The 22,736-nt window shown below is 39.4% G+C and overlaps 1 protein-coding gene across 1 annotated transcript in view; it reads right to left on the bottom strand.

The window, feature by feature from the left end:
* igdcc3 (immunoglobulin superfamily, DCC subclass, member 3) overlaps positions 1–22,736 on the bottom strand; it is a 76,642-nt gene that overhangs the window by 7,348 nt on the left and 46,558 nt on the right. The window contains 12 exon segments of the mRNA XM_056758304.1: positions 710–950; positions 1,715–1,850; positions 1,944–2,048; positions 2,360–2,548; positions 2,804–2,968; positions 3,828–4,075; positions 10,428–10,593; positions 12,647–12,805; positions 17,114–17,150; positions 17,152–17,252; positions 17,452–17,582; positions 17,712–17,856. Of these exon segments, the coding sequence (XP_056614282.1) occupies positions 710–950; positions 1,715–1,850; positions 1,944–2,048; positions 2,360–2,548; positions 2,804–2,968; positions 3,828–4,075; positions 10,428–10,593; positions 12,647–12,805; positions 17,114–17,150; positions 17,152–17,252; positions 17,452–17,582; positions 17,712–17,856 (1,823 nt within the window).

The following is a 22,736-nucleotide window of genomic DNA, read 5'->3' as shown; positions in this document are numbered from 1 at the left end:
CATCTGCACAAGCCAGATGTTTAAATTTTGCAAGATGAATAAAATTTGTTACATTATCTGTGAATAATAAAAAATGTAATCCATGTGCCAGTGTTGCAGTTCACTGCTCTGAAATCTGCGCGTGTTTCTGGATTACCTGTGTTTTCATTTGGATGTCACAGATTTTGCACTGCTTCAATCTCACCGCTATTTACACAATAAACTGCACTGCTACAAGGTAACACATGTTTTATATTTAATCATGTTTGCTGTTAATATCATTTAATGTTTGGCCTATATTTTAAACTCGTACCCGATTAACGTAGTCATTGGTGGTTGTAAAGACAATATCTGGCTCTGGGTGTGGATTTTCCTTGGGGTTGCCCTTTTGCAGCAGAATAAGAGCTTTAAAAAGCACATTTTAAATGATATGAGGGTAGGTTTGTTATCTGTAAGTGTCTGTGCATGTCTGTACATTTTTTCAGTTTTGTGGATTCTTGTATTGTTTAGATATGATGTGGTATAATTTATGGTTCCGTTACTTTGGAATGTCATTGTTGTATGGCCAGAGCAGAGGAAATGTTGCCATAGCCTAAGTTTTGGTGAAATGCCCCTACACATCCACAAACATCTGTTTCATACACACACAGTCATACAGGTCCTCTTTGAGAAGAATAACAACCATGCAATCCACATTTCTATAAATGTATGCATTCCCCCTAAGGCTTACCATGTGGGTGGCATCAGGTGGATGGGTGAAGTGGGACGGACCTGGAAAGAGCCTCTCCATCTCATTGGAGTCGATGTAATTCTTCGCCGTGTGAGGTCCTCCATTCCCCTCTGCGCTGAACCTGTGGGGGCCGTTCAGGGCCAGAGCTGCCTGTGAGGAGGAGGAGGACTCCAGCACAGCTCCCGCTGCTGGGTTACGGCCCACCTGTCTGGTGGCCTGAACAGTTTTACACATCATCAACCTGCAATGAGAGAATGATTCAATACGGCTGCGTCCATTGAAACCTTTCTTATCAGACACATATAGAAGATAGGTTCTGAAATATTATTTCAATAAGAACTAACAAGCCAGAGGAAATTCTTTTCGTGGGATTTAGCAGTCTTACCAGCCACAGCAAATAGGTTTATTACACTAAGCTTGTGTAAGCCAAATGGTTAGGGTTTACCACACAATATACAGCAGGAGAAAAATTTAAGAGACCAGAAATCAAACAGCAATGAAGTGAAAGACTGACAGCATGACAATACATATGAAACTGTGATAAAAATCAAGGTTTACAAATAAACGTTTCTTAAATACATGCACAAATATTAATGTTGTATTGCTTAAAAGAGGATATGGACTTTTTTTGCAGTATTTGAGATACACAGAGCATCGTTTCTGTTATTTTGACCTGTTTCTACAGTTTTTGTTTTCTGCAAATAAATGCATATAGCAAATTTGGGAGAAATATTGTTTGTGGTTCACAGAAATAAACAAAAATATTTTCCTGTGGCTGTGAACAGAATATCTGCATCCTTAACATCAGTGTCGCCCATCCCACAATTTACAAACCTCTCTGCTGGCCTAGCTGAACCTGCCATCATAATAAATTGATTTATTTATTAATATTGAAAGCCACGTCAGCAAAAGGGCTGCCTTCATGGCCCGTACAGATTAATATCTAATTAATAATTTATTCCATTAGTACCAGTGGCAAAACCACAGACCACAATGATTCCTCACCTTCCTCTGTAGCTGAACATGAGAAAGAGTAGACAGAAGATAATGCAGGTTACTCCGATGTGGATGCCGATGATGATGCCCGTGGTGGAGCTCTTACTCTGTTCGTCTTTTACACAGTCACAAGGAGTATTCAGCACTGCAGGACAAAACACATACAGTGACGTAAGTCTTTACATAATTTACAAAAAGCCAAACAGACACGGATGGTAAGTGAATGAGAGTCAGTCACCTGATTTCTCCAACGACTCCTTGAGAGACACGAAACGCAAGGTGGCATTGCCCTTTCCATGCTGGTTGAAAGCAAGAATCTTAATTTCATAAATAAATGATGGGTCTGCAAAAAGAGGCAAGAACAATATTATAAAAACGAAGATATCATATTCATATATCTTGCGTTGTTTGATAATGCCTACAGTGACCAAACAAGAACGTACTGTAGTCCTCACAGCTTTTTCTGAAAATCAGCTCCTAACCTTTGTCTACATATGTAATTATTGTGATAGGACATAATTTCATCTGTTTGATTGTCTTGAGCCCTTCAACAGGCTAAGATCTGTATTCAGATCTGTATTGCCAAATACACTATTGTTGGTGTTCCCCTTCTCCTTGAAGAATGAAGCCCTGAACCCCTGCTGCCAGACTCACCCAGCTGAGTAATGTTGTATTGAGTCACATTCCGTGCAAAGGTCAGTGGTCCCGTGAAGAGGGGAACGGGGACCTTACGGTAGTAGAGGATGAATCCTTCCTGCTGGCCCATCTTAGCAGAGGGCTCCCATGTGGCCTGAACCACCGTAGAATTAATCACCCTCGTGAACAGCGCCGGCGGGGCAGGAACTGCAACCATAGCAAACATAGAGCCTCAGATTTAATGTATTCCATCATCAAGATAGGAAGGGGAGTGTGAGAGCTACCCCGAACAACCCCGAATAAACACTGTGCTGTGTCAAAAACACCTCTGAGGGAAATGCTTTATCCTTAAGAGGTGACGTTTTTTTAAGTAGCCCCTAATGGTTTTTTAAAAGAAACGTAATTAACAACTCATAAAATACTTGAAATCATACAATTGCTCGACAAAATGATTTTTTTTACCTTCTCCTAGGGTGCTCTCCACAGCGCTCTCAGAGGCTTTGCTGGCTCCACGGGACGTGTAAGCTTTCACATAGAAGCTGTAGCTGGTTGAAGTTTCCAGATCTCCAATCACCTGCTGCAGGGTGGTTTTACTCACAGCCTCCTGGTACTCCATCTCCATCGGGTCTAAAGAGGGTAAAGAGTGAAAGGAAGATTAAAGATCAATCATAACAATTTGCCTCTCAAATGCTTTGCCACATTTATGGCTGCATTAAATGTTATCATCCTATTATTAATTCAAGTCGAATCGCTACCAGTAATCATAGACATAATAAATGACTCAGACTGCAAAACAAATCCCATTGCGCTGTAGGCCAGCGAGACTTTGAATGTAAGATTGCCTTTCTTCTAGGCGTATCATGGTCTCTGAAACCTAAATTACAGCAGAGGCTAATGGTCAGTCCCTTCGGCTGATAATCAGCCATCGGATGGTACTGCAGAGGAAATAGAGTGAGAGATTGTGGACAGGGAAAGCTTAGCGGAGGACACTTAAGAGCACTTCTGTAAATGCCTCACAATAAGCAGCTCGGTTGTATTCGCTCCAGCACAGATAAACATCAACATGCAATTTAAAAGCTTCCCAGGAGGGAGGCATGGAGATCTGAATATACATCCATTCTCGTGACGAGCTTTCAGGAACAACCTTCTAGTGTCTGGCCTCTCGTAAATAAACACATAAATAGTCCATCTATTGCTGATGGCAAGAGAAAAGGCAATCATATGCTATTGACTCCTAATCTACATGATTTCCATGACGACAGCTAGGGAGAATTGAATAACGTCGGTATTACATTGAAAATGCATGTTCACTTTAAATGAAGGTATTGATTTACTGTAATGTGTTTTACATACAGTCCTGGAGAGCATTACATTTTGTTTGATTTTGTGTGTGAGCTTTGAACAAATTGTGGTGATCAAATGCGGTTAGGCTTTGATGCAGCTATGGGAAGAAGAAGAAGTGAGAAAACAAACGTGGTTTTCCTACCAGCTGTCTTGCGGATATGAAGCACATATCCAATAATGTCCTGAGTGTTTTGGGTGGGCTCCTTCCAGGACACCTGAATGGAGGATGGGGAAAGGGCGTCTGCATGTACCTCCGTGGGCACTCCCGGCAACCCGTCCGCCCACAGCACAGTCAAACGAGCGCTGGCTTGTGTGGAGCCTGCGCTGTTCTCTGCAATGCATTGATATATTGCCTCATCCTCCGGGGTTACACCATAGATGGTCAGAGAACTGCGAAATAGAGAAAAAGCAGGGAGAGAGGGAATGGGGTTGAAGAAAACAATGGAAGCTAATTAGTTTTGCTACCTTTTCACCGGGGCAGTAGAAACTGGTCTCATAAAGTCACACATTAAGCTTCTCACACAAACCAACCGAACACATGTGACTAACCTTGATCACCATGTAACTTATGTTTTTTAAAAAATTATGTTTTTAAAAAAATTATACATACACTAACACCGTCTCTGGATGCTCATTAACATGAACAACCCCAACCATCTGTCAAACTCCTCCCTCCTGAATCATCCTCTTTAGTTTTCTATTCGTTCTCAATGGCCCTCATTTGAAATTTTCCCCCTTCAGGATTTTTTTACACCACCTCCTCCTCTGTGCCCCCCCTCTTTCACTGCTGGAGGAGGTGCTGATGGTGGTGGGGAAGCATTATTAGTGTTGAATATATAATAACAAGTTCTCCCCCCAATCCTGAGGCCATGAGAGAATGAAAAAAATAAAAACATCATTTAAAGGGCCAGGATATGAAATGGTGACCCTCAACTTCCACCTTTCATTCTCTGTAAGCCCCTCCCACTTGGGTACATTTTTGTATGCTGATCGTGTTGCTGGATAAATTTGAGGGGGTTGCTGCGTTTGACTGAATGGGAGGGGATAGGTTTACATGTGAAACCATTCAAATATGTACAGTGTGATTTGCATTTATTCTTTTTACAAGGTTTTTTCTGTGCTGGTTAGTCATGGGGATTTTATCCTTCCTTTTATGCTCTTTGTGTCTAATGCCCTGTTAAGACTACAAATTCAGTGCAATTTTGACAAAATGTTTGTCGCAGGGTGTTGAAGTGTTTTGTGTCGACCAGTATGAACATGCTGTTTCGGTAGCGATTGATTGTTTACACTCTTGCTTGTGAACTCCACCTTCTCAATGACATCGAACATACAATCAAAAGAAAAAGTGATTACACGTTGAGAAGCAACACATATATTCAGACATTTTATTTTGTTATTTCACGGCACAACAAGAATGTTTAAATCAAAAATGCATAATCTACACATAATCTAAACTAATGTACATGTTGATTTACATCCTGTGCATGTAAATAGCTGGAGTGGTTTTAATCTGAGGGCACTTGTAAAACACACGCCAGCAGAACGTTCCATTGTGTTTCAATGTGACCGAGTGGGGCATGATGTTACCATAGTGAAAAAGGCTGGATGGCAGCTTCTCTCTACACTGATTTGCTCATCTCAGCCCACACACAGACAGACCACCCAACAGAAAGTCACTAACACATGAGGCACTAACACATGACATTCCTCCCACCCCCCACATTGACTCCATGTTCTTTGGGCCAATCTGTCTATGTTTAGGCCCGTTTCATACTGTCAGCCTTGCACTGTGAAGAACAGAGGGACACACACTGTTACAATTTCCCTACAACCGTCTAGACAGCACAGTGTGTCACGTATGCTCACTGAAAACACACAGTGGGGGTACACGTGAGTTTGTGTTACCCTCTTTGACAGCCGGTGTAACAGCGAGCCGTCTGTTTTCAAACATTTGTAGACACTATGCATATCTTCGCTGCCCTTCCAAAACTTTGGATGTCCAAAAAACACTCTACTTTTGAATGATTAAATACTGTTGTAGTAGAGTAGGCGGGGCGAGAACGTGGTTCGAGTCCGGTGAGTAATTGTGAATGAGCGCCAGCTGTGCGCACACCAGGCTCGAATCATGTAGGAGATTGGGAGCATATAAAAGGAACGAGCGACCGGATGGTCGAAGAGAGAGGACTGGGCCCGAACTTGTGCTTATATTTGTATTTATGTTATTTTGCCCGCGGTCGTCCTTGAGGGGCCGCCGGCTGTTATTATTTCTGTTATTAAATGTTTAAATGTTTGCCGGTTCCCGCCTCCTTCCTTCCATATCTTGAATCTTGTTACAACTGTGTAGTCAAAGTTGTCAAGCACTTTTTAAAGGAGTTTGTTTTAGATGTAACGTAATGTGATTACACAATTAAAGGTAAAAAGATCCTGTATTTTTCACATACCGTTTACGTTTGTATCTCCTCTTTTGCTCTGAAATGTGGAGATTTTTTACAAAGCTCATCGCTCTGAAAAGCGAGGTGTGCTATGATTGGCCAGTCAACCAGTGCGTAGTGATTGGTCGAATACTGCAAGCGTGTGACGGAAATTTAACGCCTCTTACCATTTGTGGAACATCAGGTTTCAAAGAAATTGTACTGACAGGTACGCCGACCTTACTTGAGTAAACATTCGGGCGGTCTTAGTCAAATCAAACCACGAACTGATGTAGATTAGTGGGGGTCTCAGGCACGTTTGGGTGAGCATTGGCTTTTAGATAGAATGCATCTTTTGTTCAGACATTTTAATTTTTGCAATTTTCTGTGTCTAATACATGCATGGGCAACTTATAAAACACCAAAGACACAGAAAAAAACATGTATTCGTGCCATATGACCCCTTTAATACATTTTATTGGTAAGGTATTTGCAAATCCCTGTGACAAACATAAAGGATGACTAATGATAATGATTTGAAAACAATAATCACATAATATGGAGATAAGAGGTTTCAGAAGAACAGCGACATACATCTTACGTTCATCTTCAGCACATGTGATTGGACAAAACCAAATGATGACATTAGAGTACATAGAGTATATATCCAGAAGAGTATATTTCACATGTGTAAATCTTTGGTGTACACTACTACTGTATATAAACCTGAGCTTATAGATATTAAGTAGAATCCACAACTCCCGTTTTAATTTCATTTTGTTTTTAAGGTTGACTAAATCAACTTTACTTAGATAAGCAAATCTATTATTCTCTCATCATTATCCTCTCATCCTCAGAACCACACATAACTTTCACAACTGATGTGTTTTCTACAAAAGCTCTTTATTGTTGTTCAGAATGTTGATGTCTGAAGAGAAAAAGCTCACAGTCTGCTTGAGGCAGCTGAACACCCTCTATATGTCTGTATATTCAGGCCTCTCTTCAGACTGACAGAGAACATCCTGAGATAGGAGGGCTGCTATTCAGCAAAATGAGAGCATGTTTGCATAGCCGTCACAGAGCAGTGCCTCTTGAATGGGGTGGTCACCCTTATTATTATGCCCTCTAGAGGGAGGATAGAGAGAGATGAGAAAAGGGTGGGCAAGGGGGGAGTTAGATCGCAGATATGCATATGAGTCTGCCTGAAAATTCAGTGAAAGCCTTGTGGAAATGACTGACTGCAGAAGAGGTCAAGGCCAAAGCTTCTTGGATTACCATGAGACAGATAATAGAGTTCAAAAAGAGTGAAAGAAAGGCGTCAGAAATATGTTTTTGTCTGTTCAGCTGCATAAAAAAAAACATATCATACAAAAATAAGATTTGAAGTTAAAGGTCCAGTGTATGAAATTTAGCGACATCTAGCAGTTAGGTTGCAAATTGCAACCCACGGCTCACTCCACCCCTCCCTTTCGAAGCAGTACGGTGGCTTACACAAAACTAAGATGTCTTCACGTTTTTGTTTCTTTCCCGAAGGAAATAACGTATTTATGAAACGCATTATGCAGAGTTTGTCCGTTAAGGGCTACTGAAGAAACAACAGTGTATGTAGATAAAAAGAGCTCATTCTAAGGTTATCAAAATATAATGTTCATTATGTAAGGTCTTTATACACCTCTGAACTCATAGTTACGTATATTATGTTGCATTTCTGTCAACAGATCCTCCAAAAAAAATACACACTGGACCTTTAAATCATTTCTCTCAATAGTCAGAACTACAATATAAATAAATGACAAGACAAATCAAATCTGAGATCAGAACAATGCATGAATGGTTCATGCATTAAAGCACAAGATCACCATTATCAAACAATTAAACATCATTACTTGTGACATTCATACAGTATTATGAACATTTTGTGCAACATGTGGAATGCAGACGTAATAGAGAGCCTTCTACAACGACTGCTGTAAATGCTGGTGTGTGCTGTGTGAATTGGCATTTTGATTGCCACTGTAATAGTGTTTTATGTTTATGGAGCTGGCAGTGCACCCCACCCTCTGCTCCTGCAGCTATTTAAGCGCATGACCTACAGTCAGACTGTGCCTTTCAAACACACACCTAACACAGACTTCCAGGATGGACAATATTTTTTTGCAAATATGCAATGGCACTCTGTTTTCAAAATGTGTATGATTTTTAGTATAGAAGCATAACGCATTGACAAATAAAAAGGCAAAAACCACAGTATTTTTCGGAGATGTGGCAGTACCCAAGAGAGCATTAAGAAGACGAGTTACACTCAAAATGCAGGATTTGAATGAGATGAGGGTGAATAAATGATTTTTTATTTTTTGACTGGTGAACTTTAAACTATTGATTTCACAGCCTTTCATCTCATTTGAGTGTACATGATTCAAAAAGTACTGCTAATTTGTTTAGATAAAAGTCCATTCAAATAGGAGAAAAACCTTGAAATTCTGTTAAGCGGATGCAATAAATTTACATTATATCATAAATTATAATGCATAACCAAATGTTTACACCTTTAATGAACATGAAGGGCAAGTTAACTCATGCATTTGATTTAATACATCCAGACGCATGCAAATCCTCATACTGTATATATATAAAAATATAATAATATTACACTGCTTATTCATAAAACAAAATGATCTGCTTCTAGATGAGCCAGAGCGATGCAAAAGTTGGTGTGTGTTAAGGTACATGAGCGCACGAACCCAGACCAATGTTGACAATAGGATGAGCTGACTCATATTTGCACATGCTCAGTGTGCATGTTTACCTTTCAATGTGAGCATCTAGTATATCATGACCTTTGGGGCGGGGGGGGGGCATATATGTGTGTGCTGGGTGATTAATGTGTGCACATGCAAGTTTGTTAAATGTACAAATCGATTCTCGATCGCTTTCCTTGTCCAAACTACTTGAAGGTCAGTATCACCCTGTCTCTCTGTAAGGAACTTGAATATATTAGTGCTGACTGCCAGATTACCCTATCCTGCTGATTCACAGACACGCAAACAATACAGTATATAGACTGGCTTAAATAGACAAGTTTCTCCTTGAAAACTGCGGTTTTAAAAACATCAGTACAGAGATTACATGTTGCAACATTCTTACAATTTAGTGCCTTAAATGTGAGATACTTTTAATGTACTCAAGTGGATTCTGCCTGTAGTTGGGGGCACTTTTTCTATTTTTAAAAGAAAGATTTAGAAAATCAAATTTTTTGTACATTCCATCCGTAGTGTTGTGGGGTTATTACAAGAAAGCAAAAAATGCCACTTCGTAACCGAACAGAGAAATTACACACCTTATATTTACAGAATTTACATTGGCTTTACATTGTAATCATTCAAAAACCAAAACATTTGAAAAAAACAGTCTGTGATGTATGTAAACTGATCAATAAGAATAATGTTTTACTCTACAAACTGAGTCAATTAGCTAATGGTGTTGCTAAGATTCGGCATTACTGCCCCCCTCTCTCCCCCTTCATCTTTCATCTTTCCTCTTGCTTTCTCTCACTACCTGTTCTGGTCATTTCTGTCAGCTAAAGCCTGTCCCCAGCCGACTTGTTTTCTCCAACTGATTTCCTTTGTCGATTACAGTCTCTCTTTATCTTTGCTGTTATAAATTTTGTAGAGATTATGAAGAACCTCACTGATTTTCACTGATTTTCTCTCATGCTGTAAACGTGCCCTTTAACCTAAACAAAATCCCTGGCAATAAAGCCTTTTTTAGCGTTAGACATCATGTCACACTCCATTTCCAAAGACATAATCACAACCAAAGCAGTTGTGGAAAAAACAAAATAGCACAGCGGAGGAACACAGGGGTGCTGAATGTCTGCAAAAGCAGAAATGACTCTCAGATATGAAGCTTCCAGGAATGATGTAAATTCTGTTTGGACATTTGTCCTGTCGACCTCAAGTGTCATCCTAACATGCTGTCATAACACTCCAGCTGGAAGAGGACACAATGACAGAAACAATGATGTCCTGCAGCACTACCCTCAACCTGACTGCAAATGTAATAAATTACAAATGAATAACCCCAAACACTTACTGTACAGGCTTAACAAGTAAAAATCGAAATCCTCCTAACTGCCTACTGGTATATGTGTTCTCGTGGTTTGGAATCACTGACTATGGCATAAGAGAAGACAATGATCTGTGTAAGAAACATACTTAAAGAGACAGTTCACCCAAAAATAACAACTCGAGGCTGAGTAAATGATGACAGAATTTTCGTTTTTGGGGAACCGTTACCGAAGACACAGACAGGAACGGTGTTTTCCAGCTTACCTGTTGTTATTCCGAAGTTTGATATGGCCGTCAGGCTCTAGGACCTCTCCATTTTTTAGCCAGGTGATCTGGGGGACAGGCTCGCCCTGGGTTAGACATGTGAAAATGGCAGTTGTCCCCACTGGTCGAGCAATAGACTGAGGGGCCTGAACAAACTCTGCAGGGGCTGTAAGACAAATAAAGATGAAGAAGATCGATAAACATGACATTTGGAAAGTGAGGTAAAGATTTTATAAACCGCAATAGAAATAATGTATAAATAATTGTAATACAACTGCACACAAAATGGGCCTCATTCATGAAACACGAGCAGAACACGTTTTTTTGTGTAAATCGTTCGTAAAGTCGTTTTGACGTAAATCTTCGGATTCATGAAAATGTTCATATTTTCAAAATTTTAGTTAGTACGAAAAAAATGTACGCCTGCTACATACCAAGTGTAAAATAGTGCGTAAAACTGCACTTAACGTTCCATATTATTTCAGACAAACTGATGATACTGCATTTGATGCACTATGTATCATAATGACATTTCACAGGTTATTTTGACAGTCCTTTATCATATGACTTTTTAACTTTGGTTAAACGCAGACATCATCACTGTCCTTTTTTACACAGCCGTCCAAGTGGAGAAGATACATTTTAGTATCACATCTGACGTTTACGAAGTATTTATGAATCCAGAGGAAAGTTTTCGGGAAGATCTGTTTTACACACAAATCACCCGGAATATACTCATATATTTACGAATGTTTCATGAATGAGGCCCAATGTATCTACTGTATAGGCAAAGAGCGAGAAAGACCCACTCCAAGGCTTTGGCTTCCTCACATTTTTAATGAATGTATTGTGACAGCAGTGGGTGGTAACAGGAATAAACTTGCAGAAAGCTTTAGATGAACTCGATTAGAGCGGAGCAAAAACAGATTTCACAGGGCCAGAGGATGAAACTGAGAATCCATTAATGACACGGTGTGAAATGAAAATAGATTAAGTGCTACAGAACAGATGTGGGGGGCTGGGGAAGGATACGCAGTAATCTCGAATCTCCGCTTTCAGCCGTGGTCCCCCAGAGTCACCCGCTGCCCCCAACCTTACTCAAAACCATCCCTCTACCTGTGCTGTGTTGTAACTGCCAACTGACACACAGCTGGCGTACTAATCTAATAGACTTCAACTGCTTAATTAGGCCACATTTAATCCAGCAATGTGAGATTGCTTATTGATTAGCAACATTTGTGTCCATTTCAATTATTGTCATATTCATATTTATATTCACATCATCATCCAGGGCATGATGGTTTTAATTATTAAAGGCAGTATATCAGAATGTGTTAAAGACTCCCACAGTCTCTCTCCTGGATTTTCAGTCTCCTGCTCTTCTTAATAAATAAATGATAAGAGAGCTTCTAACTGCTCTCACAGGTCCAGTACTTCTCAGAGTCACAGCCCTGCAAATTAGTCCTCTCTTTCATTTCTCTATCTCTGAGTGCACAAGAGAGAGAGAATAGGGGATGGTGCTGGAGGATTAAGTATTGATGTACTACAGTGATATATCATTTGTGGCATCTCTACCTTCTTCTCGTATCTTTCTCCTTCTCTCCCGCTTATTTCTCTCCTGGGCCTTTCTGTTTTTTTCTTCTTTGCCTTTTTACTACCCATTTTAGAGTTTCTGAAACCATGGCCCTCGCTCTTCTCTTAGAGAGAGGTAAATGAAGTGGATTACAGTGAGCAAAAGGCAGAAACTGACACCAGCTGCCCACTGAGATCATTTTCATTCAATTCATCTATAGAGTGCTGAAGCCGCCATCAGAATTTACACCCGTTCAACTTCAAAGACAGTTCAAGAACCATCATTGGCATGCAGCAAATTCATACACAACACCACGCTTCTGATTATTCATGCTGGGGTGGAGTTTTCCTTTTTAATATACGGACAAAAATAAGACAGCCTGGGCATATTTGGGAAATTCGATAAAGTGTTTATTAAATATTGCAAGGTAGATTTGGGTTAAAAATGTCCAACATAGATCAAGAATTGAATGATATATATCTTTTAATAAATATCTTCCGAACAGTGTCTGTTAATGAATTCCAAAGCAGTGTCTGCAGGTTGACATGTCCTTAAAGCCCCAGTGTAGATGCACATAGTCACAACCACCTCCACTTTCTCAACATAATTCCTGCAACCTCTGAAACAGAGAACCGCAGCTGCTCACCTTGCACAACTAGACGTCCCTGAGCAGTTCTGCGCACGCGGGTTCCTGGTTTGTTAGCCGCACAGACATAGACACCAGAATGCTGAACTCTGACATCAGAGATCATCAGGTTTCCAGTGCCCAGCACCTGGATACCCTCAACTCCTATTGGTCGGCCATCTGAAAGACAAACAGATCAAGAGTGTTCACAAACACTTTAAAGAGAAAAGAGACAGTCGTTTGGATGTAAATGATAAACCAGCTTTAAAACAAAGAAAGAGTGGAAGTTAACTTCAGGCCAGGCTCGTCTGTTGAAACAGTCTATATAAACACACGGTGAGCTTCAGAATATAACAGATGAATTAGAGAAATAGTGAGAGAAAGAAAAAGACAGAAAACATAAAACAAAACACACATAATGCATATTGTACTGTTGACTATGACAAACTGACTTAGCTTTTAATCATTCTCAGGATATACATTTTTGATTTCAACAATGATATATTTTAACAAGTAAAAACTATAATTCTTGATATCAAGAATATAATTTCTACTAGTGACAATTGCTATTTTTGTGACAAACCACCATTTCATGTGGTTTCATAAAACAGTGAACAGAGAGTAGGCAAGGGGCCAGGAAACGGGTGCCATGGACATTTGAGATGACCCACAAACGCCTGTGACGCAGAAGGATTCTGCCATGAACATCTCTCTTAATGTGTGGAACACATACTGTTGTGTGACTGCCATTTAGTGTCAGCATTGAATCGACCGTCATACTGAAATCACTGTGGAACATCTCACTCACTTTAGCTTTAACTGTGAAGAAAAGTGATAATAAAGACTATCAATGTCTCTATTTACACCACATCTATTCATATGACACTGTCATTCGGCTGTTAATCTGCTTGTCAAAATGGCATTAGACACGCTGCTGTAAGATTCTCAGATAAAGTACAGGTCTGTTTATTATCACATGTACTACAGTAATATACTGTCATCTGTCGGTTGGATAACACAAGTTGAAGCCTGTTAACGGTCACCCGTTCTGTATACGGGACACCTAAGTTTGAGTCAATATTGTGCATGTAATTTCTAATCGTATAATACTAACTACACACGATATATCATTGGAAAGGTCCAAGACTATAGAATACAGATTTCTTTGGTATTTTTTTAAATAACTTATGTAGGGAGGGTAATTGATTCTTTTTTATAAAGAGTGTGCCTAGATTTTTTGTTATCCTTTTGCGACCCATATTTTTTAAATGTAGTTTTTAATCAAACACTTTTTTTATTTTGTTTTTACAATAAACCTAACAACATACTGTAATACATCTCCATAAAAGGGAAGGAAGGAGTCGGGAACCGGAAGACATTTTAAACATTTAATAACAGAAATAATAACAGCCGGCGGCCCCTCACGGACGACCGCCGGCAAACAAAACATAAATATAAACTTAACATAAGTTCGGGCCCGGTCCTCTCTCTTTGACGGTCCGGTCGCGCGTTCCTTTTATATGCTCCCTATCTCCTACGTGATTCGAGCCTGGTGTGCTTACAGATGGCGCTAATTCACATTTACTCACCGGACTCGAACCACGGTCTCGCCCGCCTACTCTACTACACATACCTTTAATTTTTTTCAGTGAGTGTGTTTTTTTACCAATAATCAGCTACTTTTCTTTTTTCAAACGAGACCAACCGTAAGTCTGTATTCCAAAGAATTCAATGATATAACGCAATTGTAGTTCCAACATGCGTTTTCATATGTATGCTCAAAACGGCCTCCGACAATTAACAGGTTGGTGCATAAACGTAATTTCTTATTCAGCAGCTGTTTGTAGCTTCTTAGTCTAGTTCTACACAGATAATGATTGCAAGCCCATCTGTCTTCAGAGATACATGTTTTTAATCTTTCATGGATGAAATATCACAGAGATTCTAATATTGGGTTCTGTGAGAGGAAGTGTGCTTGCATGTGTGTCTACTAATCTTGCTGGATAAAAGGTCAAACCGGCATAAGGTGGTCAGTATGGACGCTTTATCTTTTTTCCAAGCTTGTCCAAGGGGGGTTACCAGCTCCAATTAGCTTGACCAAGATGAATATCCAGTTGAAACCAGGCCCACCAGCGAGTTTTCAACTAATAAACAATCTATACCTGCTTTGAGCAGCTAATGAGCATAAATGACTGTCCTAGACCAGTTAAAAACAATTCAAGACCACATTATGAAGCTGTTAGTTGGATACTCCAGCAGGGAGTTTACGCTTCTCACTTGCTGAGGTGATTTTAGAAACTGAATTTTCTTAAGGATAAAATCTTCAGAATCCGACTGTTATAGAAAGTCCACATTTGTAACACAAAATTCTTAAATGGCCTGGTGTGAATGTGTTTATGTATTATCAATGAACAATTATGCAAGGCTGGGGGGGTTTGTTTGTATTGAATGACTGGCTGCTCAATAAGAAGAACTAAATGCAATATGGCGTTAACCACTGACTGATGGATATCTATCACATTCATTACTGAGTTTAGCCCTGATTCTCTCTCACTGTAATCTAATCCACCAAAATCCCATTGTGTTAGCAGTTAATTTCGGCAACATTCTTGTGCAAGGCAATATCCACAATCTGATTACCAGCCGTTACAGGGAGGCAGTATCATTTACATTCTTAATGGGAGAATCACATTAGATAATAGCTTGTAGAGAGAGAGAGAGGTCGGATTATTATACGTGTGTGGGAGTCACAGTGAGTGGGTGTGGATTGTAAAATGAACACAAAACAAAAGGTTATGAAACCTAAACACAGTAAACACACAGATACTGCACAGTTCAGACTGTTTATTTAAGTGCAAAGAGATGAAAATAGAGTGAATGGTATAGATAGACTGCCACACATGTAACACACACAAACACATTACAACACATGAATTGCGTTTCATGACTCAACACACTACAACACACTTTAGAAGATGAGAATTATCTCTATTCACTTTTATCAAGATAAGTAAGACAAATGTGTGGCCAAGAGGCTTCGATGACCATCAATGACGGCGGGAACAATTTTGAGAAGAATGAGTTCAGAATACTGGGTGTGCTTATCAACAAAAGAGAAATTTTCCACACAGAAACAAATCTTAATGTATTGTTTCAGGCAACTTAATCTCAACCATGGTTTTTGCCAGGAGGATGAATGATTATTTCTGAAATTCTCTTTAATGTACTAGTTGCAGAAATCAATAAATAAAAGCCCCAGATACTGCATGCAAAAAAAGCAAAACTTTTGTAACCTAAATTGCATTGGATTAGCATCAACAGTCATATCCGTAGAGAAACTGGCTGATCATCCAAGATGTATGTGACATTATTTCTTAGGTAGAACAATAAAGATTTTTACCTGGAGTTGTGGTCCTTGTTTTTCATGGTTCATGTCTTTAAAAGTTCAAAATACAGATAGAGGCAACATAAAAGTAATCCCTGTGGCTTCTTTCGATGTATCAATGACGTCTTATTTAAGCGAATCGATCGAACTGTGCAAGAAATTGGACGTTATTTACAACATTATAACTGGTCAGGCACAGATTGCAAAACTGCTTCGCATGTTTTCCAATCACATATGTTGATGCAGAGACTTTGGAGAGAGATGGACAATTTATCTCACGATACAGCCGTCAGGATGAAACTTGGCGAAGGAAGTGATACAGAATCTCAATATTTCTCCATATCTCGGACGAGCCTTCGTATTGTGTCCCTTTCCCGCAGTGACTTTCAAGTGCACAAAACCGCCGTTTGATATGTGCCCATAGCACACATTCATCCTCCTCCATGATTAAACTAAAGTGGTGGCAGATGTATTGAAATCTGTGAGATTTCTATACGCGATTTGATAAAATTAAAAATATAAAGTAGCGACTAAAATGTGAGGAAAAATTGCGCAATAAATGTACCGATACAGCACAAAAAATGTACTTAAGTAAAATAACTTAAATTTTATAAATTAAAACTACTTAAAAAGTACAATTCCTGAAAAAAATACTCAATTAAAGTAATAAGAGTATTTGTAATTTGTTACTTTCCACAACTGTTCACCGGTGAGAAAACGTTACAGTACTAAGTGAATTACATCATTAGAACAACGAACATCTCCAGGATCCTGCTCTCTGTCCGCCCTAGTCCCGCTGCCTGCACATGTGTATAATGTCTGTGTGATCAGAGTGATACTGCACTAAAAGTCATTCATGCGCACAGGCTGGCAAGTGCCTCACGAGAGCCCAGCCTCCAGAGAACCGTCAGTCAATTTACATTAAATTACATTTATGCATTTGGCAGACACTTAGCCAAAATTGAATATTGAATGACGATTGGCTCGTTTGACTGGAAGGCGGGACTTCATTCACTAGAGCGGCCATATTGAGCGTTGCATTGCTCCCCATTCATTGTTATAACAGTGGCACATCTTGTTAATATTAATATCTTTGGTCTTACCTAGTCTGCTCCATGAAACAATTGGGCGAGGGTAACCCTGTGGCGACGCACTCAAAGATGGCGGTCTGGTGAACAGTGAGGGTCAGGTTTTCAGGACCCACGAGGATCATGGGTTCTTTGTAAACAGATGACTCAGATCCTTGAGGGATATTAAGGAAGCATCAGTTAAGCAGAGGAAGTGACAGACAAAAGCAGAAAATGAAGACACAAAAGCATGAAAGAAATGTTTGGGAACAAATACATCAACAAGTATTGATTATGAATGGAATGCATTAAATAATTTATTCATTAGATCATTTATAAAATTCATATTATTATGTGTGTGTGTGAGAGCAGACCTGAGACTGTAAGCTGTGCTCCTGTGCTGTGTTTGACACCAGCACTGTTGTGGGCCACACAGCAGTAAACTCCACTGTCCTTGGGGCGTACACCTGTTATCTGCAACACGCCCGTTGGCAGCAAAGTATATCTGCATATTCAGAGACACAGACAGACCCATGGTGAGAGGGAGACATGTATTTGTGCCAGCAAAAACTGGGCAGAACTCTTCAAATGTGACCGTCTATAAATGTGTGTGTGTGTTTATATCTGGTGCTACCTGTCATCAGAAGTGTCCACGGCTCGGCTGTCTTTTTCCCAGCTGATGACTGGCTCAGGCATCCCATTGATTTGGCACTGAAATCGACCAACGCCTCCTAGCTCTGCACGCACTGAACGTGGCTGTATGTGAAAATCTGCCATTGCTAAAAAACAAACAGAGAGAGAGAAGCTTTATTACTAATGTCCTTTGCTGATGTGCAAATGTAGTTATTATCTCACTCCAACAATTTCCGTTGGTAAAAAACTTTTTAATTATAAGACACAAGCGAACATTGAACAGTCAAACCGCTGATGGCGGGAAAGCAATTCTCAGCTCATTTGCATGTCGAGCGCAAAAAGTAATAAATTCATTCTTTATAGATGGATGTCAGATTAAACAATGGAGGGATATCCATTGTTTATCCCCCCAGTCTATGTTAAAGGACGGAAAAACAAATAAAAGAGAAAAGGCTCACTGTGACTTCAACACATACAAGGCAACTCTGCCCACTCACTTCAACTAAGAGACAGAAAGGAAAAAACAGAGAGACGGAGAGAAAAAGAGATGTGAAACACACAGAAAAACAAAGTAAATCAGTTTGTCCGTTTAGGGCTCCTGTAGAAACAACATGGTGAATTCCATGTAAGGGGACCCGTGGTGTATGTAGATATATGTAGAAATAGCTCATTCTAGGATAATTAAACGTAACGCTTCATTGTGAGCTGTATCAAGTCTTTATACACTTCTGAACACAAAGTTATATATTTTATGGTTTCACTTTATTTTACAGAAGCCTACGTGTACCCATAGTGTACTTAAAGTGTACTTACCTAAGAAAGTACTGGGTAGTATAAGATAACTACATGGTATAAGTTTAGGTTTAGGTTAGTACCCAGTTACCTATGTAAACTGTAATAAGTACTAGGGTTTGAACAAACGAGTCGACTAGTTGACATTAATGCTCTGGCGCGTCCTTTAAATTGTTTTTCCCATTGGAAATTATTCAACATCTTACTGTGGTTGTTTTGAATGTTATTTTGCTTTAAATATAAAATCCCAAAATTATTTGTTGCTCTTACACAAAATACACCTGCTGCTCTTTTACTGCATAGCGTCACTACCACAGACCTCGCGCTATAAAAAGTTTGAAATTCAGTCTAGTTGTTGTTGCTATAGATGAACAAGGCTATTTTGCTGAAGTTCCGCCATTTTCCCACAGCACCAGGCCAAAAAAAGTCTTTCTGCCTACACTGCCACACCCATTAAATCCCGTTGCAAAACATTCATTCCTTTCTCTTATTTTATTTAATAATGACGTCATCGACTAGTCAACAGATCTTAAAAATGTTTTCAGGATTGATTTTAGGAAAAAATGTAGAAAAATAACAATTCTCGAAATGAAAGCGGTCATAAATATCATCATAATATTACGACAGCCTTACGGTTGTCTTAAATCTCAAAAGTAGGGATGCACCGAATATTCGGCCACCGAAAATTTTTGGCCGAAAATGGCCCAAAATTGCATTTTCGGTTTTCGGCCGAAAGACTTTTATCACCGAAACAATACGGCCGAAATGTTGTGATGACACAAACAGATGCCGCTCCTTTGATGCATCTGTAGCGGACGTTATTCCTTTTATCGCAGCACTAAAGCGTCTCCTAAATTGCATGCACCCTCAGGGCTCTAGAGTGCGACCAATATTCCTTTACGCGTGTGAACCAGAGGTCACGTAATCCCAAAGATTCTTTGTCATTGACAGATTTTTCTACCAGTGACGGAAAAATCTGATGGCCGCCCGTCATTCTGGTAGATTACAATGAGGGCAATTTGTAAACACCCGTTTCCCTTCAGCGGGATATGCTCGTAAATCTACCTACGTGTCGTTGTCATTTGTACGGACTAGAAATGTGATGCGATTTGGGAAAACCCGTCGGGTGTCGCGCTGGGACGCGGGAAAGACAGTTCACCTATCAGTAAACCACATAACATGAAGAATGAATAAGTATTAATGCGAATTTTCCGCCAGTCCTGTGTAAACTATAGCATGCAAAGTTGTTTTATACAATGTTTCGCGAGGTGACAGAGCCCCCATATACAGCACCAGGAGTTATGCCCGCTCCACTGCTCACGCGAGCCGGACCGCGATCGCAAAACATACAAGAGATGATCAAAAGTCCAGACACTATGCACATGATAAACAGCGTAAAACGTAATGTAATGTAATGTTTCCTCGTGTTGTGATAATGGCAGAGCTCTCGTTCTTTAAATGTGCGCTGCACCATTTTCCTTACGTTCGTTTTATTCCAACGGTTTTGTACAGTAATTTTATAGACTTCAACACTAGGAAATGTTTTTTTTACTAAAATTTATCAGAGTAAGTCTCTTACCACTGTAAAGTGTTTTTTACTTGTGATACTGGACTGTTGGGCTTTTATTTTCATAACTTAACTTTAAACACGTTTTTCTCCAAATTCCCTTCCTGAACATCATAGCGCTTCAGACGACAGAATAAGTTGGTTATTCTATTCTTACGCTACTTATTATCAACTTTAGACATCTGCAATTCTTGGTGCATTTGTTGTTGTTAAAGTTCTACAGTTAACATATGGGCTATGGGAGTCTTTGTTTTGATACACTATTATGTTGAAGGCCTACAGAGAAAATATTGTTGTATCTTTAAGCAGTTGCACTTGTTCTGAATGCACTTTCTTGTAGTAGTCCTACAGAGGTTTTTTTTTTAAATGCACTTGACCTAAATGCACTTTGTTATTTATTCTTTGAAACTTTACTATTTATGCAATTGCAATGCCTTGATTTTAGTAAAGTTAGTACACAGTCATAGCCATAAATGCAAGGGTACTAATAATTGGCATAATTTCTTTCGGTGTTTCGGTTTTCGGCCTTGGTTTCGGCCAAGAATTTTCCTTTCGATGCATCCCTACTCAAAAGGTGAGATTTTTTATAAATATATTTGCTTGTTTCAGATGTGACGTGTATTGTTTTGAATTATTATTTTGAAGTTTACTTGCCATTAAGCAATATTTATTTTAATATAATAATGATAAGATCTAGCTTCCTCACTTTAGCTTTCATTATTAAATACGGAGTGCTTTTTACATTATTCTTGGAAAAAGTGACTCGAAACGGAGAGGGTCACAAGTATTATGCCGTAGTTAAACACAAAAAGTATTATAATAAGTATATTTTTTTACGCTTGCTAACATATTAGCTAACATGCGATCATAAATGACATTTAATGCGAAATAAATATATACTATAAAAGAATGGGACGTGATTGTTGTTACACACACAAAGTTTATTAGATGAACATCTCAGTTAGGCCACCACATGAGCAAGCGAGTGTAGTCATATTATTTTATTCTTTCGACAAAAATTAAGATGTTCTTAAGAAAATATTTGAGAATGTTTTAAGAAATGTTTGAGAATCGCTCTTATGAACATTCTTATGAACTTCCGTTAATTGATCTCAAGAACCATCTTAAATTTTGTCTTACGAACAGTTTGGTGAATCCGACCCCAGGACTGTAAAATAAAGTGCTACCTATATTATTGCATTTTTATCAATATCTCCGCCAACAAAAACTAAACACAGCACCTTTAACAAAGCTTTGAGGCATTACAGTACTCTTTAGTGTAAAAGGATTGTCTGAAATAAAAGTTTCAGCTGTCAGATAATATAAGACCCACGTCTGCAGAAGCAGGATTTATACTCTTTCACATGTGCGTTAAGGAGTGATTTTGAAGTATCTCATTGGGCTGCAGTTCACATACACATCCCAAAGGAGCTGGAATAAAGGAGGTGAGGGGAGGAGCTGGAAACAAAAACAAAATTAGCGCAAGGTCTGTCTCTCCTGCAGCCAACCAGCGTCCTCAAGACAAGTGCTCTTATTAAAATGTTGCCCGTAATTAACTTGAACCAAGCGGGACTGTACGCAACACTCTTAGCATAACAAGAGGCTGGGCCCCTCCTGCATCCACTGTCGCTTTCGCTCTGTGGTCTTTTTGTGTCCCAGTGATACACTTGTTCCAGCTAATCTGGCGTCATTGAGCGCAGAAGGATCTCTGGGTGGCGTTTAGGGGCATAAACTCACACAGTGGGGCTTCTGTAACCGGTCATTTTGTTTGTTTCGTGGGAGTCAGAAGCGAGGGAAATACCATTCTCGAAGAATGAATGAAAAAAGCGCTCTCTTTTAATGGCTCTCACACATATCTCATTGATTGCCTCTGCAGGAGATGCGATACACGGAAGGCATAAATCGACTGAATCTCTGCCTTTCTGTCTCTATTATTTTTCTTTCTTGGTTTATCTCTCCGCTTTGATTTCAATCAGCCTTCCCTCTAGTGCGCATATAACGTTTAATGTCCCATTTATGGTCTCTATAAAGCTTCTTGTTTAAAATCATCATTTCCACTGCCATGGCCTCATTTTTAGGTGGGGAAAGCAAGATTTACGAAATCACCATTCTACAGTATTCAGAAAAAAATGTGTAAATAATCTTTGTTGGTGGTTTATTGTTGGTCCAAGGTGGTCAACCAGTACCTTTACCTGGCCAGCTCCACCAGGACCCAACAACATTCTACACCAGATTGGGCCAATTTACCATTAAAAGATAACTTAATCCGGTTTAGCTGGATTCTCCAACCTACAATAACTCATTATGGCAAATAGTTTCATCTTCCTCCATTATATTACCCCTTGCATTTACAAGAGATTCTTTATACTCCCGTCCCCCAAAAAAGTAAAAAAAGTCACACAGTCTCATATCTCGTTGGACCGCCTTTAGCTTTGATTACGGCAAGCATTCACCGTGGCATCGTTTCAATTAGTTTTTGCAATGTCATGACATTTACTCCCATCCAGAGTTGCATACATTTCGCCAAGATATTGTATTGATGATGATTGAGTCAGACTGTTGCGCAATGTTTTCTCCAGCAGATCCCAAAGATTCTCAATTGGGTTAAGGTCTGGACACTCTGGTGGCCAATCCATGTGTGAAAATGATGTCTTATGCTCCCTTAAC

The sequence above is a fragment of the Triplophysa dalaica genome, chromosome 1 (genome assembly GCF_015846415.1).
Source record: "Triplophysa dalaica isolate WHDGS20190420 chromosome 1, ASM1584641v1, whole genome shotgun sequence".
In the NCBI taxonomy this organism is placed as follows: Eukaryota; Metazoa; Chordata; class Actinopteri; order Cypriniformes; family Nemacheilidae; genus Triplophysa; species Triplophysa dalaica.
Note: the sequence above shows the minus strand (reverse complement) of the source record. Positions and strands in the feature narration are given on the sequence as shown.